Source organism: Typopeltis vanoorti, chromosome 23, assembly GCF_054136105.1.
Source record: "Typopeltis vanoorti isolate ZY-2024b chromosome 23, IOZ_Tvanoo_1.0, whole genome shotgun sequence".
NCBI lineage: Eukaryota > Metazoa > Arthropoda > Arachnida > Uropygi > Thelyphonidae > Typopeltis > Typopeltis vanoorti.
The window spans coordinates 24,814,525-24,832,185 of NC_143571.1; the positions used below are offsets into that span (position 1 = coordinate 24,814,525).

The following is a 17,661-nucleotide window of genomic DNA, read 5'->3' on the forward strand; positions in this document are numbered from 1 at the left end:
TATTAAAATAATGGGCAAGAAAGTAATCAAATTTATCGTGTAAGAACTTAAAATAGCTAAGTACTATTCCATAAGTGTTGACTCAACACCAGACTTGTCACATGTTGATCAGCTGTAAATCACTGTACGATATGTGAAAGAACACGGAACTCCTGTGGAGCGTTTCTTGCGTTTCATTCCTAACGTAAGTCACAAATCTGAAGAGTTACAAGAGGCGGTTTCGACTTCACTAAACGAGCTTGGAATTGATGTAGCAATTTGCAGATAGCAGGCATATGATAATGCTAGTAACATGTCAGGCAAGTACACAGGACTGCAAGCAAGAATTCTTGAAATAAATCCATTGGCAGAATTCACACCATGCACTGGACATTCTCTGTCTCTAATTCTGTCAGTATGCTTCCACATTTTTTGATGTCCTTCAGAAAATGTACGTATTTTTCACATCTTCAACACATTGGGAGTGTTCTAAGAAAGCACCTGGAGACTTCTGCAAAAGTAATTAGACGTCTTTCGCCTACTCATTGGTCAGCTCGTGATGATGATGCCTGTCGGAGTCTTCGTGAGGCATGGAAGGAAATAATTTCCACTTTGTCCGAAATTGAAAATGATACGACCCAGAAGAAATTTATGCGATGTGAAGTAAGTGGGATTTTACGGCAACTTCAATCACTGGAGGTTGGGATCATGACCTGCCTATTGCGTGATATTCTCGCAAGAAATTACAGTGTAAACATTGATATAGGAACGGTGTGTGGACTGTACAGATCCTTCGAAAAATATTTCAATTTCAAAGAACTAGAGTTACTCTATGAATCCTACGAAGAACAGGGCAAGAAGCTTAGTAGTGGAGTTGACTTGTATGAGGAAGAGAAAAAGAGGAAGAAAAAACCCACCAGGTTTTTTGAAGACAGCGCAGATGAAATTAACGAAAATGAAGACGAGTACAATCCATCAGTCAGTTTCAAAACTGATACTTATGACACAATTTTGCACAGGCTCTCATTCGAAATAAATCGAAGAAAAGTGTCATATGGAAACCTCTCGAAGGAGTTCCGGTTTCTCACAACAATGCATGTGATATGTGAAAAGGAATCATAAAAGGGGCAAAAAAACTTCAAGAACACTTTTCGACTGATATTGAACCTGAATTTTTAAACGAATGTATGCACTTATGCACCTAAAATCAAATGGCCTAGATATAAATACATTCCTAACCTTTCACAGAAAATTCGACAGGAAGCCCTACAGCATATATATCACAATCTGGACACTGCTGTTACGATTTTTCTGTGTAAGATGGCAACAAATTGCTCAGCTGAACGATTGTTTTCCACCCTCCAAAGGTTAAAGACTACCATAGAACAACTATGAAAGAAGAAAGGCTCAGAAACTTGGCATTTCTATAAATTGAGAGCGATATTACAAGGGCACTGGACTACGAGGACGTGATAAATACCTTCACCGAACGAGAGGCAAGACGTAGAATATTTTAGGACATTTTGAGTGAGTCATAATATATATAGTTATTTATATTACGAATTTACGATATGTAAATCAATATGTTCATTAAATATGAGGGACAGCATTTTTGCGGGCCTAGGGGCGGCAAATACCTAAATACGCCACTGGTCTGACCCACAACACAATAACTACTGAATGTGTAAAATGATCTTGAAAATTTGTATAAATATCAGAACATCTCATCATAACACTGTACAACTTTTATCCTTTAATGAAACTGGAAAGGCAACTGGGTAATTTGAAAGTAGGGCATGTTAGATACAGGGGCAGCTCGTGCATAGGTACTGCAGAACTGCAGCAATCCCAATTTTTCTTGATATATAAATATATTTATTCATTCATTTATATTTGCTTGCAATATTTAATTTTATCATCCACAGTCCTATACAATTCTCTTATTTTGTATAAAAAAATAATAAATCCATCTTGTAGCACTTAGGAGGGCGAAGGACACTAGCAGCAGTGTTTACCACAGTGTCATATTGCTAAGCGCGCAAGCAAAACCACGTCATAGTGAGATGCGAGCTATTAGTAATGCGGCACTGTCCGTCGCACAGTTAAACTGTTGTTTATATGCAGTTTGCGCCAGTAGTAAAGTAGAGAGTGTAGTGCTTATCGTGTTGTAGAGTAGAGAGTGTAGTGCTTATCTATACACCCATACAACTATATTGTGTTTACGGAGTAAACACGATATATCCCATGATCAACAAAGGAAAACTTGAAACCGAACTTCGAGTATTCTACAGCAGACCCGACATGCATGATTATTGTAAATTAACTGACTTGTTAAAATTTATAACAGAAAATAAATTAGATTGTGTTCTTAATGAAATTACTGTATTGATAAAAGTTCTCTTGACAATTCCTATGACTACATCAGAGCCTGAACGCTGTTTTTCAACATTAAAGAAAATAAAAACATTTCTGAGGAGCACTGTGACTCAGGATAGGTTAAATGCACTTGCGATGATTTCAACGGAGAAAAAATTCTTCAACAGTCACACAAACATCAAGGAAAAAGTTATTGACATTTTCGCTTGAAACAAAACAAGAATGGATTTTATTTTTAAGTAATTTTGAATTACACTAAACTGTATAATTTTATCAATAATAAACAATATTTTTTCATGAAACAAAACAAGAGTTTATTTTATTTTTAAGTAATTTTGAATTATACCAAACTGTATAATTTTACCGATAATAAACATATTTCATGTGTATTTAAAAAAAATTTTTTTTTACCGTAATTTTGATATTTTATTCAAACACATATACACTGTACTTACAGTGTGTATGTATATTTCGAAAGTTGCAGCACCCCCACGATTTCAAGCCACGAGTTGCCGCTTAGATAAAATAGAGAAACTTTATAGAATAGTCTATGACTGCTTGGTTTTATTTCCAAATACAAAATTTGGATATCAGTTTTCCACTGCAGTGGCCATTTGTGAAAAATGCAAGTACCAAAATCAAAACTGCACAGTTAACTGGCAAGTTCATTTTCATAAAAGAAAAATAAATTGTATTCACTGAAATTATGTCAAGGACATCCCTCTAGTTTAATGCAGTAACCATTATGCAGCACTTTGTCAGCAGAACATTGACATCCTGGTACACAGGGTTTAAAACATTGATTTGCTAATACTTTGAGAGGAACATCTTTATTTTCACAAGTACGAGGACAAGCAGGACCACACTCATCAAATACTAATCCTGTATCTTCAGGGCAGCCAATAGCTAGGGAAAAAACAAGAATTTTTATTAATACTTATAGTATTATATAAAGCATGTTTAGATTTTTTGTATTTATTATTATTCAGCAGGCACGAATAATACCCGAAAATTTCATTACATGAAATCCATTATGGAAGAATGTATAACTCTGCTAATGATTGTGTTTGCCAAGGCACACAGTCGTTAGCAGAATTATACATTCTATGTGGAAGTAGTAACTTATAATTGTAAGAGAGGAGGTTAACTGATTAGTTTTTCTGGTTTAAGCAGGATTCATTATTATTATTATTGCATGACACCTCCAAGGAGTTCAAGGCCTTATCATAAGAGAACATTCCACACCATACTTAATCCTCCATCTAGATACATTCTAAGAGAAAAAGTAAATATTGTAATTATATTTGGTAAGTATTAAATAATTAGAGTAGTTTTCTCAATTATCCGACTGCAATGGGAGAGCAATGTGCCAGTCAGATAATTGGAGTGGATAACTGAAAGTAAAGATACATGGTTTTGTGTTGGGAGTCAGTTCATGCTAACTCATTCAAATGTTGGTCAGTTGAAGATTTGTTCATTTGAAGATTGGATAATTGAGAGATTACTGTATATAAATATATTAAACATGAGTGATTAAAATCAAATATCAGAGAAGCTTTATACTCTGCCTAAACCAAAGCATGTAGCATATGCAGATTAGTCATCAACAGATCCAAATCAGAAATTATAAAGGCTAAGAGCAGAAAACTTGCCTCTTATCCAAATGGAAGTTATGCCTTCAGGTCTCTTGCTAAGCCCAATGGACACAATTTCTGTTCACCTGCACTCCCACCTCTCCTTCACATAGTGACGGGACCACTGTAACTTCACCAAATGAAAAAGCTGACCTCCTGGCATCACTCTTTTCCTGGAACTCCTGCATAGATGATCAAGGGAAATCACTTCCTACCATAATGGAATCCAAGTGCCATATGCCTCCTGTAGTTTTCCAACAAAACAAGTAATTAGAAAACTACTAAATAACTTGAAAGCTAAAAAGGTCTTTTGATCCTGATGGCATCTCTCCAACTGTTCTTAATCATTGTGCTCCAGAGCTAACACCTGTCCTGCATCATCATCTCTACAATCTATCATACATAGCTGGTACTTATCCCAATGTGTGGATGCAATTTCATGTACATCCTATTCCAAAAAAGGGAGAATTGCACTGCCAAACTACCAACTGATTACAATCACTTCTATCCTCTCCAAAATAATGGAGAAAGTCATCAATAGCTAACTCCTCCACTACTTAGAGGCCCATCAATTAATCAACGACCACCAGTACGTATTCCACCATTCCAGATCCACAGTTGACCTCATAGCTTACATCACCCATCAGCAGACAAGTGCCATGGAAAGGTTTGGAGAAACTTGTGCTGTCGCTCTCGACATTTCCAAAGCTTTTGACTGTGTGTGTGTGTGGCATCAAGGCCTGTTAAACAAATTGTCACCTTCTGTAATTGGGTATCTGGCTTTCTTTTTGGTCATTCTCTGCAAATCATGGTAGATAGCTCCCTCTCTTCAAGCTTCGCCAGCAATGCTAGTGTGCCTCAAGGCTCTGTCCTATCACCTATTCTTTTTCTCCTGTACACAAATGACCTACTCACAGTCACCATTAATCCTATCCACAGCTTTGCCATTGCAGATGATAGTACTCTCTACTCATTCTATTCATTAGACAAACCATGCAATATTGACATCCCAGGTTATGCAATCATTTACAATTAGTTCCTTAAACACTGATCTACATACTATCCTTCAATAGAGAGAGAACAATCTTACGATGTTCAGTGCCACCAAAAACACAGTCTTGCCTTTTCTCTCACAAAAGAGATCTCAGCTCACCTACCATTATCCTCAGTAATACCCAAATCACCAGACAAGATCAGATCTCACTGCTTGGACCAACATTTAACTCTAATCTCTCCTGGCACATCACATCAATAGCTTCCTTAGTATCCAAAAAACTAGGCATTCTCTTTCATTCAAGATGCTATTTTACAACCTATCAACTTTTTATAATATCCACATCCCAAATCTGCCCATGCTTAGAATGCTGTGCACATATTTGGGGTGATTCACTTAAAACTTCCCTTAAATTACTTGACACTGCCCAAAGACAAGCAATTAGGCACATGGATGATCCCTCTCTTACAGATTCACTTCAATCTCTATCTCACAGAAGCAATATTTCAGCATTATGTCTGTTCTATAGGTACTTCCACGTTTATTGCTCTGCTGGTGAACTGGCAACCATCATTCCTCCACTTTCAGTTGCACCTGTTAACAAAAGAACAACAGTTGCTGATCATCCCTTTACTGTGTAGCTGCAAACACACTGAACTTGTTTCTCCTCTTCCTCTTTTATTCTGTTCACCTCTGACCCCTGGAACAGTTTTCCTCATGAAATATTCTAAAACAACTACAACCTGGAACTGTTCAAAAACTTCTATCTCAGTTCTAATCTGCCTTGGTTGTCCCTGACTTCCTCGAGCCATTCCTCTCTCTCTCATTACCATTCTCAGTACCCTCTTCAAACTCAACTGTTCTCCTTACCACCCAGGCCATTCCATTTCTGTCATGTCTACTCACACTTTAATTTCCTCTTTGAGTATTGACTTTTCTCATGGTATGTTCCTTTTATACCCCAAACTCACTCCACATTTCTATAAACTTAATATCAATTTTCTGGACAACCTACATATTAACTCTTTTGCATAATTGCCTTTCTACTCAACTTACCTCTATCACACAGTGGCTTTAATAAAAGTATCATGGTGTATCCATTCCTCTTATCTAATTCAATGGTAACATTATTATAAAATGTGAACAAGTTGATAAAACATGACCTTCCCTTAGATAGCCCATGCTGTTCATTACAAAGTAGAAATTTTCTGTCAGCTCATTTCTGAATGTGAGCCCTAACCAACTTTTCCAAAATCTTCACCACCACTCCTGAGATACTGATTGATCAATAGTCGGATACATCAGCCTTTGCACCACTCTTGTGCTATGCAAATACTATACATTCTTTCCACTCATGTGGAATCTTTCCTGTTCTGAGACTCAAATTATATGGCCTGGTCAAGGGAATAGCCAGTTCAGTTGAATACTCTTTTGCATCCATGTCGATATCTCATCAGTTCCTACTGCAGAATTCTTATTCAGTTTGTGCAACAGCTTTAATATTTCTTCCTCATTCACATGAGGTTCATCATACAGTGAAGAGGTAGTAGCGAGTTTAATGTTCCACATACCAGGTTGATAGCTTTTAGCAAAATGGCTACTCATTAGTTGAACGATCACTTCTCCATCAGTCACCCACATACCATTTGCATTCAGTAGAGTTATTCTTTCAAATTCATTCTTTCTTTTACTTGCAGCATAATGATAGAATTCTTTTGGGTTGTCTTTAACTTGCAGAGCCAGTTTCTTTTCATACTCAGCTTTCCGTACAATAGTTGTGACTCTTCTGGTCTTCCTTCCACATCATCCTTTTCTTACAAATCTCTTGCTTGATAAGGTTACACATCCATTTGACTCTTAATCTATTTATTCTTCACACTCTTGTGACACATTCTGATATTACATCATTTAAGTATTTTTCATATGCTTCCCATGCACTGTTGATATTCTTCTCATTCAGCAACCAATCCCTGTTGCGCTGAACTCAGTATACTCCTCAGTTGGTCATAATTTCCTGCTTTGTAGCTCAGCATGTAACCTTTTCTGAATGGAATATTCATAAACTTAGCCACTTCCCAAGTGAATACTACATGATCACTGTCACCAATCGGAGGAAGAATGGTTACATCTTTAACTGAAACACCCTCTGACACTATAATCAAATCTAACACTCTTTGACCTCGAGTTCCTTCTGTCACATGCTGCTTGAGAAAGTTGTCTCGCAACAGCTCAATAAATGAAGTTTCATTCTTCTCATGAGATTTTACTGCTACCAATCAATGTTTGGATAATTCAAGTCCCCCATTATAATTACTCTTTACACACCCATCATCTTTATTTGATGATGCATTACTTCATCACTAACAACTGATCCACCCCACTATGTATTTGATCAACTTACACTAAATGGCTTCAAACTCACTGCCACATGAAAAACTCTTACTAGTATTACAATCACAGGTCTCAACACTAACTGGATTCAAGTTATCCGATATCATTAACAGCACACCCCTTCTCTCCTATTCTGTCTCACTAATGCCTTATAGGGTCCGAACATTTCTGATACTCTTAGCATTCGTGTACAGACATAATAAGCTACCTGCATGTTCTTTTGTATACTCTTGTCTGTAGTCTGTGTCACACAGTTGGACAACTGGCAGATCTCTTTTCTTCTATAGTGCCTAATATATGCAGATATCTTTGCACACATTTAGTGGGTCCAAACTAGATGAAGACAAAATCGAAATCATTATCTCATAATCATTTCCATGATGAAGCCAATTCCTGTCATTAACACAGTTACATAACATTGTTACTCTTACACAATATTCTTACCATTCCTCCCATCATAATTTAGTTTCCCTGACTCTTTGTGTTAGGTCTCATACCAGTTATTAGTTTTCAAAAACTCCTGATACCAAATGCATTGTAAGAGGAATGGCATTCAAGTGTATGCCATTCCTCTTATACAAATCCAATCTTCCTTCAAACTCACTCCACACATCCAAAAACTCTTTACATTCCTTGTACATAGTTTACACATTGAACTGTTTGCTATCATAGCCCTTCTTCTTAATCAATTTTTGTCATATCAAGATAATATACTTATGGTTTTCACTTTCTTACTCTTCACTCTTGCTTCTTCCAACAACCCTTTCATGCCATCTTTTATATTAAACTTATGACTAATTAAGTCATTAGTACCTCCTACAGTTACAATCTTGTTTACTTTTAATTTCTGTTTTTCAATTGCATTCGCCACATTTTTAATTTTGCTCTAGGAGAACCTGAAGCTATAACCCACTTATCAACAGTATGTTTTATTATTGAGTCATCATACCAAATAATATCCTTCTTTTTACAATCAATGTTACTTAGATGATTTTTGTTACTTACTAACTTACTTGATTCCATGGTTTGTTGTTTCTTATGCTGCTGTTTAATTTTCTTTTCCTATGTTCATTCAAACAGTGCTCAACTTTCTATAATTCCTACATCACCTCTCTAATAATCTGCTTTAACTTTGCTATTATGAAGGTTAATTCATTTTCAATAACCTCCTTAATATCTTAGCTTTGTTGCTAACTTTCTTGCTCCTCTTAGTGTTGTGCTTCTTGTGTGTTTTTGGCACCATTTAAAACTATATTTTAAACAATATGCTAGCCTGGTTAGCATATCTGTTCTCCAGCCAAAAGGCTGCAGGTTCGAATCTCGCCACGGGCATAAATGTTTGTGATTGTCTGTGGAAATACTAGTCGCGGTGGTGGTCATTAGATGGCATTAGTGTAGTTGAACCCGCTCTCCATCTACGGATTCGAACCCCGCCATTGGCAAGGATGCTTGTGATTGTCTGTGAAAATATTAGTGGTAGTGGTGGGTGGTAGATAGCATTGGTGTAGATGATGGTAGTTGCGATTCATTGTAGTTCATGGGTGTGGAGGTGGAGAGCTGTAGAATAGGTGTTCTTCCTCGATGAGTCTTGGACTCCTTGGAGGTGTCATGTAATAATAATAATAATATATGTTGATTCTCGTAGATAGGCTTATACGTTGGTTATGCATTTCTAAATAACTTAGGGAATTGAAACAACGTAGATCCGAATATAAATTAAATAATACTTTAATAGATATCTCCGATATTTCGGCAATGTCTCATTGCCATTTTCTATAGGAACTTACAAAAGGCAGGAGCACAACAAGCTCTAACAATATAGTAACTGGAAATGAAGATATGAAGCTATCTTTCTCCTAGAAGTCCTGATGGTGCCCTCTGGTGGGCTAAGTAGGCATTCTTGGCCGTTGGGCTGAAGGTCTGCTGATGTATGCCTCCCAAATCTGGGGCAGTCGCATACAACCAAATTTGTTGAGGTTTGGAGAGTTTCTTAGGGCAGAGGCTGATTCCACAAATAATCTTTCGAATTTATATTTGCTCCGGTGTATTATTTTTGCTTTCTTCCACTGTATTCTGTGGCGAGTATCCAGAGCATGGTCTGCAAGACCAGAATGGCTATATTTGTAAAACCGGATGTAGTCCTTGTGTTCAGAAATTCTGATATTCGCTGTCCTGCCTGTTTGGCCAAAGTACGACAGTTTACAACTGCAAGGGACCTGGTATACACCAGGTAGGTCTAGGGGAAGTGGTTGGTCTTTGGTAGAGCGGATAAGGGATGCCAATTTTCTGTAAGGCCTGTAACAGGAGGTGAGGTCATGTTTTTTTAGAATTTTGGTAATTATTTCCGAGGTGCCTCGGATGTAGGGAATGATGATGGATTTAGATTAATCTATCTTGTGGAGGGGGGGAGGAAGGGGGCTGTGGTTTGTAGGTTTTAATATTTTTTTGGGGGGGGTAGCCATTGGCTGAGAAAGTGTTTAAGATGTGATTTAGTTCAGTGTTAAGGGCTATGTCGTTAGAACAGATTAGTTTAGCCCTGTTGTATAGTGTTTTTACCACTCCATATTGTTGTGAGAGGGGTGGTGAGATTGTTGGTGGATGTATCTGCCTGTATGGGTGGGTTTTCTGTAAACTGAGAAAACCAAAGTTCCATCATGCTGGCGGGCGACTAGTGTGTCTAGGAAGGGGAGGCAGTTGTTTTCCTCTTTTTCCAGGGTGAACTTGATTCTGGCGTGTTGGTTGTTTAAGTGTGTGAGGAAGGAGAGGAGTGTTTCAGAGCCATGTGGCCAAATAGCGAACACATCATCAACGTAGCGAAGCCATATGGTTGGTTTTTGTGGGGCAGAGGCTAAGGCTTTTTCCTCAAAGGTGTCCATAAAGAAATTGGCTAAGGGTGGGGAGAGTGGTGAGCCCATGGCTGTCCCCTCTATTTGTTTGTAGAATTTTCCCTGCCAAACGAAATAGCCTGAGTTCATTGTGAACTGAAATAGGGCTGAGATATCGGGAGAAAATTTAGCTTGGATTAGCTCTAAAGTTTCCTTGAGTGGGACATTGGTGAATAAGGAGGAGACGTCGAAGCTGACCATTATGTCATTATGTTGGAGTGTAAGGTTTTCTATGCTGGCTTTGAAGTGGGCTGAGTTTTTTATGTGTGATGGTGTGTTGCCAGTATAGTGTGTGAGCTCTTTGGCCAAATGTTTAGCTAATTTGTATGTGGGGGAATCAATGCCATCCACTATGGGACGTAATGGCACATTTTCTTTATGTATTTTTGGGAGTCTGTAAATACGGGGGGGTATAGAGTTAAACGGTTTTAATCTGTTGGTAACTTCTACAGGCCAAGAAGTGACTTTCTTAAGGAGGCTGTGAAGTTTTCTAATTTGTGAGTTGGTGGGATTGTAATTGATAGGGAGGTAAGTAGCCCGATCTAATAGGAGAGCATTCAGCTTACCTTTGTAGTCCTTTTGGTTAAGTACTACAGTTGCATTTCCTTTATCCGCTTTGGTGATAACTATTTCTTTATTATTTCTCAATTCCTGTAGGGCTTCAAATTCCTTGTTGGATATATTGGTTTTGGGTGGTTTTGCTATGGAAAGGACACAAGCTACATCCAGTCTTACACTGTTGGCGATTTGATGTGGAAGGTGGCGGATTCCTCTTTCGATCTGGATCATTATATCCTCACTTGGTATTTTTTTGGGAGCAATGGCGAAGTTGTGGCCACGTGAAAGCACGTTGAGAGCTTCAGGCTTCAGGGTGACTGAAGAAAGGTTGATTACGGTGTTGGTAGCAAGTTCTGGATTGACGGTGGAATTCTTTTTTATTATTAATTTATCGAATTTCTTCATCTGTCGGCTTCGTATTTTTTCAAACTCTTTGTCTGCGGAGGTACACGAGACGTCATGTAAAATTGTCCACAGTTCTTGATTCAAAGTGCACGACAGTTCCTCTTCGAGGGTACGAATAGCTTCGTTAATTTTGGCTAAGCCTAACCGCGTGGCGGTGATTTGTTCGCGTGGTAACGCGTAGCTAGCGTGGTGTGGTTGTATATACGGAGCGCTTTTTGCGAAACAAAACGGTGCTTCAATTTCACACAGTTTGGGATTACCTTGTTATCCCGGCAGCGTTTCAGGAAAGTCAGACGATTTAATTGTCTTGACAGCTTCATCTTCATTTTACCATATTGGCGAGCCTTCCGTGCGATAGTATCTCTGTGGATGATGTTGATTCTCATAGATAGGCTTATACGTTGGTTATGCATTTCTAAATAACTTAGGGAATTGAAACAACGTAGATCCGAATATAAATTAAATAATACTTTAATAGATATCTCCGATCAGCAGACCTTCAGCCCAACGGCCAAGAATGCCTACTTAGCCCACCATCAGGACTTCTAGGAGAAAGATTGCTTCATATCTTCATTTCCAGTTACTATATTGTTAGAGCTTGTTGTGCTCCTGCCTTTTGTAAATTCCTATAGAAAATGGCAATGAGACATTGCCGAAATATCGGAGCTATCTATTAAAGTATTATTTAATTTATATTCAGATCTACGTTGTTTCAATTCCCTAAGTTATTTAGAAATGCATAACCAACGTATAAGCCTATCTACGAGAATCAACATCATCCACGGAGATACTATCGCACGGAAGGCTCGCCAATATGGTAAAATGAAGATGAAGCTGTCAAGACAATTAAATCGTCTGACTTTCCTGAAACGCTGCCGGGATAACAAGGTAATCCCGAACTGTGTGAAATTGAAGCACCGTTTTGTTTCGCAAAAAGCGCTCCGTATATACAACCGCGCTAGCTACGCGTTACTACGCAAACAAATCACCGCCACGCAGTTAGGCTTAGCCAAAATTAACGAAGCTATTCGTACCCTCGAAGAGGAACTGTCGTGCACTTTGAATCAAGAACTGTGGACAATTTTACATGACGTCTCGTGTACCTCCGCAGACAAAGAGTTTGAAAAAATACGAAGTCGACAGATGAAGAAATTCGATAAATTAATAATAAAAAAGAATTCCACCGTCAATCCAGAACTTGCTACCAACACCGTAATCAACCTTTCTTCAGTCACCCTGAAGCTCTCAACGTGCTTTCACGTGGCCACAACTTCGCCATTGCTCCCAAAAAAATACCAAGTGAGGATATAATGATCCAGATCGAAAGAGGAATCCGCCACCTTCCACATCAAATCGCCAACAGTGTAAGACTGGATGTAGCTTGTGTCCTTTCCATAGCAAAACCACCCAAAACCAATATATCCAACAAGGAATTTGAAGCCTTACAGGAATTGAGAAATAATAAAGAAATAGTTATCACCAAAGCGGATAAAGGAAATGCAACTGTAGTACTTAACCAAAAGGACTACAAAGGTAAGTTGAATGCTCTCCTATTAGATCAGGCTACTTACCTCCCTATCAATTACAATCCCACCAACTCACAAATTAGAAAACTTCACAGCCTCCTTCAGAAAGTCACTTCTTGGCCTGTAGAAGTTACCAACAGATTAAAACCGTTTAACTCTATACCCCCCCCGTATTTACGGACTCCCAAAAATACATAAAGAAAATGTGCCATTACGTCCCATAGTGGATGGCATTGATTCCCCCACATACAAACTAGCTAAATATTTAGCCAAAGAGCTCACACACTATACTGGCAACACACCATCACACATAAAAAACTCAGCCCACTTCAAAGCCAGCATAGAAAACCTTACACTCCAACATAATGACATAATGGTCAGCTTCGACGTCTCCTCCTTATTCACCAATGTCCCACTCAAGGAAACTTTAGAGCTAATCCAAGCTAAATTTTCTCCCGATATCTCAGCCCTATTTCAGTTCACAATGAACTCAGGCTATTTCGTTTGGCAGGGAAAATTCTACAAACAAATAGAGGGGACAGCCATGGGCTCACCACTCTCCCCACCGTTAGCCAATTTCTTTATGGAGACCTTTGAGGAAAAAGCCTTAGCCTCTGCCCCACAAAAACCAACCATATGGCTTCGCTACGTTGATGATGTGTTCGCTATTTGGCCACATGGCTCTGAAACACTCCTCTCCTTCCTCACACACTTAAACAACCAACACGCCAGAATCAAGTTCAGCCTGGAAAAAGAGGAAAACAACTGCCTCCCCTTCCTAGACACACTAGTCACCTGCCAGCCTGATGGAACTTTGGTTTTCTCAGTTTACAGAAAACCCACCCATACAGGCAGATACATCCACCAACAATCTCCCCCCCCCCTCACAACAATATGGAGTGGTAAAAACACTATACAACAGGGCTATACTAATCTGTTCTAACGACATAGCCCTTAACACTGAACTAAATCACTTTCTCAGCCAATGGCTACCCCCCAAAAAAAATCCAAAAAATATTAAAACCTACAAACCACAGCCCCCCTCCTCCCCCCTCCACAAAAAAGATTACTCTAAATCCATCACCATTCCCTACATCCGAGGCACCTCAGAAAAAATTACCAATATTCTAAAAAAACATGACCTCACCTCCTGTTACAGGCCTTACAGAAAATTGGCATCCCTTATCCGCTCTACCAAAGACCAACCACTTCCCCTAAACCTACCTGGTGTATACCAAGTCTCTTGCAATTGTAAACTGTCGTACTTTGGCCAAACAGGCAGGACAGCGAATATCAGAATTTCTGAACACAAGGACTACATCCGGTTTTACAAATATAGCCATTCTGGTCTTGCAGACCATGCTCTGGATACTCGCCACAGAATACGGTGGAAGAAAGCAAAAATAATACACCGGAGCAAATATAAATTCGAAAGATTATTTGTGGAATCAGCCTCTGCCCTAAGAAACTCTCCAAACCTCAACAAATTTGGTTGTATGCGACTGCCCCAGATTTGGGAGGCATACATCAGCAGACCTTCAGCCCAACGGCCAAGAATGCCTACTTAGCCCACCAGAGGGCACCATCAGGACTTCTAGGAGAAAGATAGCTTCATATCTTAATTCCAGTTACTATATTGTTAGAGCTTGTTGTGCTCCTGCCTTTTGTAAGTTCCTATAGAAAATGGCAATGAGACATTGCCGAAATATCGGAGATATCTATTAAAGTATTATTTAATTTATATTCGGATCTACGTTGTTTCAATTCCCTAAGTTATTTAGAAATAATATATGTTATTCTTAGCTTAAATGTCTCATTACAGGGCAAAGCCCCCCCCCCCCACCAACCTCTCCTATCCTGGTCCACTCTTGTCCATGTGACTCTGAGTTGGTTATTTATGAAGATAGACAGTGCAGAAAGGAAGAGGAGTGCTACTGATAATAGCAGAGGAGTTAAGTCTATCCAAGGAGGAGATGAAAGAGGTAAATAGTAGTAAGGGATTGGCAGTAGGGTGTGAAGTAAAGGTAGAGAAGATGAAATATTAAGTTGGATGTTGTTACAGACCATGTAATGTTGACAGCAGTGAAAAAGAAAAAAAAAAAATTTAATATCTGATCCACACATGAAAGGATACAAGACCTATAGCACATTAGTGCCGTGTGTTAGCAAGAGGAATAGGAGGAGGAATCTGTTCACATTTTGCTTGAACAACTAAGGGTTGTGATCTTTAGGGAAGGCCGAGTGGAGGAGACTGTTCGGAATGAAAGAGGAGACAGTGAAGTTGGTTTTGGCGAGTTTCAAGATGGACTTTAAAAGGGGTGTTGGTTAGCAGTGGGTCTTGTTTTAATGATTTTGGAGGAGAGGGGAGAGGGAGTAGAGTGGCCAATTCAGCAGAGCACTGTCCATGAAGGTACCTATAGAAGAGGCACAAGGCAGAAACCGAATGTCTGTGAGAGAAGGATTATTAATTAGCTGGACAGTCCAGCTTCTGTCAAGAAGTTGGATTCCCCTTCTTGACAGAATCGAACTATCTTAGAGAGGATTGTAGTGCACCGCCTCAAATATGGGAGCAGTATTCCATGGCCTAAACTATGGACTCCAAAAGGAAATAAATAGGAGAGTTCAACTTGTCTGGAGTGCATTCAGAAAATTGAAAAACATTTTTCAAAACAATGATTTAAAAAGGAAGACATTTAACCAGTGTATACTTCCAATCATCTCATATGGTTGCGAAACTTGGTCACTAACAAGAGCACTGGCAAATAAATTAACAGCAACTCAAAGAAAAATGGAGAGGTTGATGCTAGGCATCACATTAAAAGATAAGAAGCGAAACACCTGGATAAGAAGTCAGACTTGCATCACTGACATCATTCTTCACCACAAGCGACTAAAATGGAAATGGGCCGGACATTTATCCAGAAGAGAAGATGAGCGATGGACACGATACTTACGAACTGAATTCCTAAAGAAGGGAAACAAAGCCGACGACATCCTAAAAGAAGGTGGTCAGAGTTTATTGGGGAAAGTTGGTCAACCATTATCCAAGAAGAGAGAAAGGTGGAAAGAACTGGAGGATGCCTTCGTCCAACAGTGGACAGAAAATGGCTGAAAAGAAGAAGAGAAGATTCCATGGCTGGGCGGATTTGGGATTTGTATGGAGTTGTGGAGGTGTGACGTAATGTCTTGTGCAAAATAGACACTACTGCACTTGGAGGCTGCAGAGGCTATAGTTGAAATGTGGTTTTACCAGAAAAGATTGTAGGTGCAGGTCATCCAAGAAGAGAAATCTCATCGTGAAATTTGATTGTCATTGAGAAGGTCACTAGATTTTGCATTGACTGTTGCGCAAATTTAATTTTTTAGTAACCAGTTTGGCTATGGCCCTTGGTTACACATAAAAATAAAATAAAATAAAATATTGTTAAAACTCACTAACTTATTTTAAATATTTGTATACATTACAAAAACTATCTGATAATGTATTTGACCCTATTTGTATATATACAGGGTGTTCGGGATAAATTTGACAGTTTCGTAAGGAAAAAGAAAATCTTCTTTGTATCTATTAAATTTAATGAATTGACAAAAAAACATTACAGGCAGAGTTAATTACAATACTATCAACAAGATTTACTCAAAATAACCACCATTAGCATCGATCACAGCTTCAATTCTGCTTCGGAACCTCGAACAAGCTGATGCTACAGTCTCCCTGGGAAGGGCCGCAAAAACTGTTTTAATTTTATCCATTAACTGAGCTTTTGTATTACTGGAAGTGCGATTGGTGTCTTTTTCAACTGCGCCCCATACAAAATAATCCATGGGGTTAAGGTCTGGGGAGTTTGGAGGCCAAACATTTGGACTGGTGAAGTCGTAGAAATTTTCAGACAACCATTTTTGACTTTTCCCAGAGGTGTGGCAAGGGGCCGAATCCTGCTGCCATACATACGGCCTACCATTGGCTACCCTTGTTATCCAGGGCTTGACTACAGTTAGCAACTCCACGAACAAAGCCCGAATTCCAATGCCAGGGTTCTTCAACACCTGTTCCTGCAGATTTGCGAGGAATTCTGCTGTACGAACGCAATCAGATCGTCTGCTAGGGATCTTTCTTCTTGCTACATCCTCGTAGTCACCATTGCAAGTCTCTAGTTCATGCCTGATTGTTTTTACTGTATTCAGGGAGCATTGGGCAGCAGTCGTAATATCCTTATTTTGATGGCGGGCACGAATCATCATGATACAAGTTATTCTCTTCCATGATTCAGGTGGGTTCCAGCTATCCATCCTTTCTGACATCTTGTATATGAATGAAGAAGGGTCCAAACTTTTAAATGAAGAGAAGTGTGTGTTAATACATGTAACTTACGGAAAAATATAATTAATTATAAATATGTCAAATTTATCCCGAACACCCTGTATATATATACAGGGTGTTCGGGATAAATTTGACAGTTTCGTAAGGAAAAAGAAAATCTTCTTTGTATCTATTAAATTTAATGAATTGACAAAAAAACATTACAGGCAGAGTTAATTACAATACTATCAACAAGATTTACTCAAAATAACCACCATTAGCATCGATCACAGCTTCAATTCTGCTTCGGAACCTCGAACAAGCTGATGCTACAGTCTCCCTGGGAAGGGCCGCAAAAACTGTTTTAATTTTATCCATTAACTGAGCTTTTGTATTACTGGAAGTGCGATTGGTGTCTTTTTCAACTGCGCCCCATACAAAATAATCCATGGGGTTAAGGTCTGGGGAGTTTGGAGGCCAAACATTTGGACTGGTGAAGTCGTAGAAATTTTCAGACAACCATTTTTGACTTTTCCCAGAGGTGTGGCAAGGGGCCGAATCCTGCTGCCATACATACGGCCTACCATTGGCTACCCTTGTTATCCAGGGCTTG

At 38.9% G+C, this 17,661-nt stretch overlaps 1 protein-coding gene across 3 annotated transcripts in view; it reads right to left on the reverse strand.

The window, feature by feature from the left end:
- Positions 1-2,898: 2,898 nt before the first annotated feature.
- Positions 2,899-17,661, reverse strand: part of LOC150093698 (kielin/chordin-like protein) — a 1,333,292-nt gene continuing 1,318,529 nt past the window's right edge. For all 3 annotated transcript variants that reach the window (XM_090412628.1, XM_090412627.1, XM_090412629.1), the window contains one exon: positions 2,899-3,261. In XM_090412628.1, the coding sequence (XP_090268754.1) occupies positions 3,065-3,261 (197 nt within the window). In that variant the 3' untranslated portion in view covers positions 2,899-3,064. The remainder of the gene's footprint in view (positions 3,262-17,661) is intronic.